Raw genomic sequence first — 8,768 nt, forward strand, 5'->3', positions numbered from 1 at the left:
AAATGAACCTCTTAATCCCAAGACCATTGATTGTTGTCGATTTAGAAGGACAGATGTTTGCTTTATAAAAGAGATTCAATTGCATGTCTTCAATCACATGAGGATTGGTGACAAAATGAATCAAAAAACCTCAGCGAAGATCAGAAAACTTGAAAAATAAATCCGGGATGAACCCGGAGCCAAGCCGGCCGAAACCACCGGAGAAAAAGGTGGTTCGCCAGAGTCAAAAACCGGTGACTACATCCTGAAAAAGGTTGAGCCCCAGAGTCGAAAGCCGACCAACCATCCCTGACGAAGCTGACAGCTGTCGGAAAAGGTCCCGACGGATGGGAAGTCGATCGCCGTAATGAACCGGCTGTCAAAACAAAGTCACCGACTCTCATTTCAATCTCTCTGTGAAAGATATGAAAGAGAGAACAGAGAGAGGAGAGAGAGTCACTCAACTACTCCTGTTTCATTCCTTTTCATATTATTTATTTCCTTTCATTTTATTCAGCATATTTGTATTTTCTATAATGTTACAAAAAAATATATTGTATTTTCTATAAAAAAATGGTTTCCAGTTAGATATAGACCTAGGCCCAGCAAAACGGTGCCGTAATAGCGACATCTCTCCTTGACAAATGGTCGCATGGATACATAAGAGCGACGTGAGTCGCTTCTCTGAGTAGAGAGCGAATCCCCAAGTTGATTTATTATCATTATTATTATATTTATTTCCCGTTAGACGGAGGCTTAACGGCGTAATGGCCGGAGTAAACGTCTCACCCGCCTCTCTGCTCGAGCTTATAGCCGAGATTGCTGAGATTCCAATCAACGCCGGCGTGTTCAAGAAGGATTGCGCGGATCTCACTCGGCGAGTCTGTCTCTTGACGCATTTGGTAGAAGAGATCAGAGACTCCAAGCCGATCGATTCCGCCGCTGCTTCTTCGTCGGAGAATGACTGGTGGTCTGATCTTGTCGTGGGGCTTCAAGCCGCGAAGCGTCTTCTCTCCTCCGCCACTCGATTCCAAGCTCGAGACTCCTCTGTAAGCATAATCTAACGATTCATGGAATCAAGCTATTAATTCTCAGATTCAAATGTTCAAATCGTTAGTTCGATGTAGCTTACTTGGTTTAGTATCGGTTTAAATTAAATTTAAATCACTGGTTATCTCTGGTTTGGCTAAACGGTTATTTTTATTCGGTTTAAAAAGGATGGTGCTGTGAAGAGAATCTCATTCCAGCTCCAATGCATTACATGGAAGCTGGAGAAAGCGTTAAGCAATCTACCTTACGACCTATATGACATCTCTGACGAAGTTGGAGAACAGGTGAACAAACATTCATTGAAAGAAATGATTTTTTTTTTTTTTGCTAGTGATTATGGAATGCTTCAAGGTTGTTTTTTTGTGTGTCTGTGTATCCATCAGGTGGAGCTAGCGAGATCGCAGCTGAGAAGAGCTATGCAGAGATATGGTTCATTGAACTCTAACAAGTTCTTGACTGGCTTATCTGAGCCCATGGAGAGAGATGCGTTTAGCAATGTAAAGATCAAAGCTGAGGAAGAAAAGCTTGAGGGTATTTCGGAAACAGTTCCTTTTGGTGAGGCGAAGAAGCAGCTGAGGAAAAGCTCTTCCATTTCTTTGGCGTTTTACTTGTCCAAAGATGCTGATACGGATAGGTTAGACAAAATGGTCACCAAGAACACTGATGAGTCGAAGAAGTCTGATAAACTCACGATTCCGGTTGATTTTCTGTGTCCTGTGTCTCTGGAACTGATGAAGGATCCTGTTATTGTCGCCACAGGACAGGTCTGGTTTCAAGATTTATTGTACTTTACTTACTTTTGTTTGGTTATTGATAGTTTTGTCTCTTCAATGGCAGACTTACGAGAGGGCGTACATACAGAGATGGATCGACTGTGGGAACTTAACATGTCCAAAGACTCAGCAGAAACTCGAGAACTTTACGCTTACTCCAAACTACGTTCTCAGAAGCTTGATCTCTCGCTGGTGCACTGAACACAACATTGAGCAACCCGCAGGTTACATCAACGGCAGGTCAAGAAACAGAGGAGACATGTCAGTGATCAAGGCATTGGTTCACAAACTCTCGAGCCGGTCAGTAGAGGAGCGCAGGAACGCTGTTTCTGAAATCAGGTCTCTGTCCAAGAGAAGCACAGACAATCGCATTCTGATCGCTGAAGCAGGAGCAATCCCTGTTTTGGTGAACCTTTTAACCTCAGAAGACGTCGCCACGCAGGAGAACGCAATCACTTGCGTTCTCAACCTCTCTATCTATGACAACAACAAGGAGCTGATAATGTTTGCTGGTGCAGTTACTTCAATAGTTCAAGTCCTTAGAGCCGGAACCATGGAAGCTAGAGAAAATGCTGCAGCTACACTCTTTAGCCTTTCGTTAGCAGATGAGAACAAGATCATAATAGGCGGATCCGGTGCGATACCTGCCTTGGTTGATCTGCTTGAGAACGGGACTCCTAGAGGGAAGAAAGACGCAGCGACCGCATTGTTCAACCTCTGCATTTATCAGGGAAACAAAGGCAGAGCGGTAAGAGCCGGTATAGTGCCTGCATTGGTTAAAATGCTAAGTGACTCGAGCAGCCACAGGATGGTTGATGAAGCTCTGACTATACTCTCGGTCCTTGCAAGTAACCTAGACGCTAAAGCAGCGATTGTAAAAGCGAATACTTTGCCTGCATTCATAGGTATTCTCCAGACGGGTCAAGCTAGAAACAGAGAGAACGCAGCGGCGATATTGCTTTCGCTGTGTAAGAGAGACACTGAGAAGCTGGTGTCGATAGGTAGACTCGGTGCAGTTGTGCCATTGATGGATCTATCGAACAACGGAACAGAGAGAGGCAAGAAGAAAGCTACGTCATTGTTAGAGCTTCTTCGTAAAGCTTGCCAATAATAATTAGTGGGTCTGACAAAAAAAAATAAAAAAGGTTCGTCAAGCTCTCATTTTTTCATGAAAAGTTTGCTGGCTATTTATTCAATTATTATGTTAATATTTTGTTTCATTTGATTTGATTTTTTGGATATTAATTCCATTTGTGGAATCGAATCTGGAGATGGTGAGCTAAAAGGGTTTTCGAGAATCGAACTCTTTTTTTGCTTGCTGTGTATTTATTTGGTTATATTTGTAATAAAATTTGGGAATAATAACTAATAAGCATTGAATTGATTGTTATTTGTGTTTCTGGTTCATGAATTTCCATTTTTGGTTGCTCTTTAAATTCAACGTGAGTTGGGTTGTTGCCCTTCTGGACCAGCTTACTTGGGACAGAAGCAACAGTTGTAAATAGATTATTTAACTTAATTATTGGTTCAATGCCAAAGTTGGTTGATTGCTTCGGTAGGCAAGTAGAGGACCACATGTGCATGTCCTAATAAACCGGCGTGCTTACTGGAAGCTCTGGAGGTACCAAAACTTTCAAACAACATTACCTCATAAATTTCTATATTTAACAAAAACGTTCATGAAAATTCAATGATTGTTGTGACATTAGATTTGACTTATTTGGATTTCTTAAAACAAGATAACTTAAAGATATGGACCCAACTCTAAAGATATGATCTCTACCCCTTACTTTAGTTGACTACATCTGAACTATCATATGATAGTATTCATTTGAGGAGAATATAAACAGTTCAGAATTACCTCTACACTCACAACACATACACAAGACATCAATTCCAACATACTCAATGACTCAAGAGGCAAGAAACTGCATACTTGTCAAGATGTTTCAGCAGTTTGTAAAGGAGCTTCTTTATGCAAACAAGTTTAATGACATAAACTTCTATACGAGACCGGTTTACATACAAACAACAACTTCTGTACAAAACCGGTCTACAGACGACATTAAACCAACGTAAATGTCGGCTCAGTGATGCCCCAATAATAGTTCTTCTGTTCTTCGCATTATAAACTTATTAGCTACGGTTACGACATTTTTTAATCTAATGTCCATATTACATAGGCCCGCCATTTTGATTCAATAATTAAACTTATAGGACTTCTATTACCGGCTAAGCCTAATAACGCTATATGCATAACCGAGATCCGGTTAGAACAGCTCTTACTTTTCGCCTTTGGAATCCAACTTTGTCAAATTGTAATGTATTCTTTGAACCGGCATCTAAATAATGTATCCATTCAGAATGATTGCTGATCTTTTTAATCAAATCTTTGGACTAATAGACTCATCAGATTCTCCTTTGCATGTTCCACGGCCACCAAAACGAGTTTACTCCTGTAATATATATACGCTGTTAAATTTCCTGTCACGAATTATTCTTCAATCATACGAAAGCATTTATCCAACCTTTCTCCTTCTTACGAAAATATTTTCTGCTATCTTCTCTTTATGTAAATGAACAACTAAAGCTAAGTTCCACTGAAAAGCTACACTTACGCTTTAAGCAACTACACGCACTCGCATATTTCATATATGCTTCCATTTAACGTTTATTCATTTTTTTGACTAAACGTTTATTCATTTCAATATATGTTAAAAAGACATTGATATTACAAACTTCTTTCAAGATAACTAATTACGAATAACAATCGTATAAGGAAATTATACTATGATACATACCTTGAACATTTATCTCAAACATGAATAGATTATTCGGTTGTTTGAGACTTTTGAGTATTCGACGGTGGGATTCAAATCACTAATAATTCTACAAATTGAGATTTCTTGAATATGAAAACTAAAAATTGCTAGTGTGGACCCCACTCACATGAAAAGTCCAGTTTCAAGTGGACCGACGAGTATGCCTTAACCAACCACACTAGAGTATTTTAAATTTAATTATAATTTCGTTAAAAAGGACGATAAGCTTATAGAAATAGTCAGACCATGATTAACCCGAAGTTCTTAGGATGAGTTAAGTTAAGAAACAGTTTCTTAGCTTCCGCTAAGAACCTCATTCTAAGAACCCGGGTTAATCATGCTCTTAGTATACACTATTTAACAAGGTCTATGAGTCCCATGCACTTGGCTTACGTAGAACGCATTCATCATCACCTCTCATTTTCACGTCTCCTCTTCACTCTTTAGCCTATAACTATCATTCAGCGTAATCTACACAAACTCTTCTTTTTATTTTCTCTTTGATCTAATCCAAAAAACTCGTCGATCATATCATGCCGGGACGTTATCACCGCCGGGGATCCGACGAGTCAGTCATCATCTTCACGGTGATGATCACGTTGCTAACGTGCTCAGTAATCATCAACGCTTCATCATCATCAGAGTCAGTCAACACGAGGAAGCTCGACGAGGTAGATCCCATAAAGTGCTCTCCAAGCTGCGTCCAAAACCCTCCTCCGCCATCTCCTCCACCACCATCTCCACCGCCTCCGGCATGTCCTCCTCCGCCGGCTCTCCCTCCACCGCCGAAGAAAGTCTCACCCAACTGTCCACCGCCTCCCCCGGCTAATTTCTTGTACATAACGGGTCCGCCGGGAAATCTCTACCCCGTTGATGAGCAATTCGGAGCGGCCGCCGGAAAAAGTTCTACGGTGGTGAAGCTCTCCGGTCTAATCGGGTTTGGGCTTATGGGGTTGTTGGTTCTTTGAAGCATGAACGGATCAAAAGAAAAGTTGAAGATTTGTTGGTATGTTGGAATACTTTTTAATTAGTTTTTTTTTTATCGAAAATGTTATTGATGGTTAGTTAATAATAAATTTTCTAGCTAGGATTATATATATATGTTTCATCATATTTTCCTATATCCAAATTTTCTAATGGGTTTGTTAAACCAAATTAATAAGGTGCGAATATGTAAATCTAGAATGTAATCTCTTTATGGGATATGTTCCTCTCTTTGTCAACTTGCCGTTCGAATTTATTCTTGGAATTGGAAAATTGTACTTTATGCGGAATAATTTTTATGCAAAAGCAATTTATACTTATCAAAGTTAAGAGATGTAAAGTTAATTTTATCCAAAAATGTAAACTGAAAAGGTTAAAACTTAAAAGGCGAAATTGGTGACAATATTGTTGGTTCTTTTTCGTTTATTTTTCATTAAATTAGATAACTTTGATTGTATACTTTGTTTGTTACAAATCATGAAAACAATAAAAATAGAAATGTTGTGAGCTCACACCATTTTTCCTTACTGCTATTCTCGACTGTTTTTAATTGTTCTGATAAACTTGTGCAGTTTTTTTCCTGTAAATGTTATTGTTTCATGTGATACAAAACGGACCAGTCTGTCTTAAGTAAAGTTACTTTAAATGTTGACAACAAAATATTTGAGATGAAGTTAAACACGTGTCAATGAAATGTCTGCTCTGGTGTGAGAATGGAGATCAACTTGGGTTTCAGCGAAAACGGGCCCTAGACGGCCGAGCTCAGACATGACATGTGCATCTGTTTCGCCTAACGCTAAATTCTCTACCAAATCAAAATATCACCTACGTTTCTACTTCTTCATACATACCCGAATATTTACGTAAATCGTATAAATAGTTAAATACATTACTAAACCAGGTGTGGTCAGACTGGGTGTGGTATTATTTTTCTAATAAAATTTGATTCGAAAAGACTAAGACCGTGTATATTTAGATTAACATAAGAAAACTACTTCGTCCAAAAAAAAAAAGAAAACTACCAATATGGATTATATATTATCTTAACTTTGATTTTTTCTTTGTTAAGTTTCGACCTATAATTTATCTTCCGAAAGAATATACATTTACATTTTCTTTTCTGTATTTATTTTAAAATAAAATCTTCTACTGTGAGATATATGTATTCGACTTGAAACCAAACAACCAATCTCCTTTTCATTTTTCTTGCCTTTCTAGAAAAAAATAATAAAGGAAGGTAAAATCAATTCCAAATTAGCAACGAAGTAAAAGTCATGAATCAATAATGAAAGGAGTTATTAGCTCAAAAATTCCAGTTGTAGATTGCAATAGCTAAAGACTTATTTGCTGAAATAATTGAGCACCAAGCTCTGTGTTTTTTACTTTTATTGCCTAATAAATGTAATACAACACCTTTTTCAGAGAAAATTGTCAAATATGACTCACAACTTGATTTCAAATATAAAAGTAAACCCAAACTTGAATCAAATGCAAAAGTAACCTAAAAGACTATTGAAATTACAACCAGCCCTTTGTGAACAAACAAAAAAACCGATTTTTTTTTACGTTTCTAACCCCTGTAAGTCGTCTGGTCTAGTTCTACTTAGAAATAATTTAAATTTTTTGTAAAAAATATTTTGATAAGTGAAAAATTGAAATCATGTAATTAACGTATGTTTTAAGAGATATAAATTAAGATATAACAAAATTTAATTGTTTTCAACATAGATGAGTGAAAGTATTGAGTCATGATATTCTTTGCTTTAGGTTTTGCCAACATATGTTGTAGTATTGTATGTGTTCTTAGGGTTAGATTTTGGAATGCATAAATGTTTTTTTGAAAACTTTAAAATTTACCTAATTGTGTTTATTTCTTTGTATAGTAAACACTATTTAAGTATAACTACAGCTTTATAACGTAGTCAGTTAGTTAATTTAGTCAATTTAGTTTATGGGTTAAACTTAGGGTCTGGGACGACTTACTAGTAAGTCGTCTGATGTACAGTATTCAACAGACGACTTACTAGTAAGTCGTCCAAACCGGACCAAACCTTTAATTTTATAGTGTACTTTTAAACCTAACCAGATTATTTACCGGCCATATATAATGTGTTTTTTTATTCACTGTTTCACGAAAATCAGAAAACCCTAACGCCGTTTCTCTCAAAGGCGATTTCGAAGGCGATTTCCGTCGATTCTCTCTAATCCATCGTTCTCACCACCGGTTATCTCTCCGCTGTTATCACCGTCATTCTCACCACCGTTCTCACAGCAGCTTCCTCTATTTAAGATCTGAGAGGAAACCCTAGCGCTCATTCTCTCAGAGGCGTCTCGTTGAACTCTGCCGCCGGTAAGTTATATCTCTTACTGTCGAGTGATTGATTGACGAAAAGATGAACATAAAACTGGAAGTCTTGGCCAAACGACTTAATTATAAGTCTTTCAGCTGGAAAACTTGCCATGCGACTTAATTATAAGTCATTGATTGTTTGAGATGGTTGTCTTTGATTGTTTTACAGGCAAAAAAGTGGAGATGCCAGAACTCCCCCGTAGGATACATACATTAGGGGAAGAGCCCTCAGCAGTGCATAGCATTTCGTATCATACTTGTTGGACGTTGCATGCTGCTTTAAAGAAAGCTCTTCATGATGACGAATATGAAGAGCTGAAGGAGTCGAAGTTGGGAGTTTTCATCAAGTTCCAAGATCTAGGATTTGATTGGGCTTCAAGGCTGGTTCACTACATGCTCGGTTTTCAGCTGTACATAAAGAAGAAGTATGAGTTGTGGAGTCTCGTTGGTCCAGAACTTGTGAAGTTTTCACTGTTAGAGTTTGAAAACCTCACTGGTCTAAACTGCACTGCAAGTACATCGAGGACCTTGAGAGACCTCACTGTGTTGTTACAAAGGAGTTGACTTCTTTTTGGGAGATGTTGGGAGTTCATGTCGAATCTGGGCCATCTACTCAGGAGATAATAACATCATTTGAGAGATGCGAAGGGTGGTCTCGGGATGATCGCAAGCAGCTCGCGTACCTTGCCATCTTCAGTGGATACATTGAAGGGAGAAGGTATTCAACCCCTACACGGGTTAGTCTGGCAAGGCTAGTGATGGAGACGGTTTGAGAATTATCCATGGGGGAGAGTCGCGTTTAAGGTGCTG

General features: G+C 38.3%; 2 protein-coding genes across 2 annotated transcripts; both read left to right on the forward strand.

Annotated features, from left to right (window-relative positions):
* The first annotated feature begins 592 nt into the window (after positions 1-592).
* LOC106295906 (U-box domain-containing protein 11) lies at positions 593-3,186 on the forward strand. The gene is made up of 4 exons (XM_013731918.1): positions 593-1,028; positions 1,197-1,313; positions 1,413-1,793; positions 1,867-3,186. The coding sequence occupies exons 1-4, from the start codon at positions 747-749 to the stop codon at positions 2,911-2,913; spliced, it is 1,827 nt and encodes a 608-aa protein (XP_013587372.1). The 5' UTR covers positions 593-746; the 3' UTR covers positions 2,914-3,186.
* A 1,814-nt stretch (positions 3,187-5,000) lies between these two features.
* On the forward strand, positions 5,001-5,873 carry LOC106292598 (glyceraldehyde-3-phosphate dehydrogenase, testis-specific). The gene has a single exon (XM_013728215.1). The coding sequence runs from the start codon at positions 5,158-5,160 to the stop codon at positions 5,590-5,592; it is 435 nt and encodes a 144-aa protein (XP_013583669.1). The 5' UTR covers positions 5,001-5,157; the 3' UTR covers positions 5,593-5,873.
* Positions 5,874-8,768: the final 2,895 nt, after the last annotated feature.

Source organism: Brassica oleracea, chromosome C5, assembly GCF_000695525.1.
Source record: "Brassica oleracea var. oleracea cultivar TO1000 chromosome C5, BOL, whole genome shotgun sequence".
Taxonomy (NCBI): Eukaryota; Viridiplantae; Streptophyta; class Magnoliopsida; order Brassicales; family Brassicaceae; genus Brassica; species Brassica oleracea.

Bases quoted from the DNA above. Each gene is read 5' to 3' on its own strand.
- LOC106295906 (XM_013731918.1), top strand. From the start codon at position 747: ATGGCCGGAGTAAACGTCTCACCCGCCTCTCTGCTCGAGCTTATAGCC. The intron at 1,029-1,196 runs GTAAGCATAATC...CGGTTTAAAAAG, and splicing joins TCCAAGCTCGAGACTCCTCT to GATGGTGCTGTGAAGAGAAT. The intron at 1,794-1,866 runs GTCTGGTTTCAA...CTTCAATGGCAG, and splicing joins TTATTGTCGCCACAGGACAG to ACTTACGAGAGGGCGTACAT.
- LOC106292598 (XM_013728215.1), top strand. From the start codon at position 5,158: ATGCCGGGACGTTATCACCGCCGGGGATCCGACGAGTCAGTCATCATC.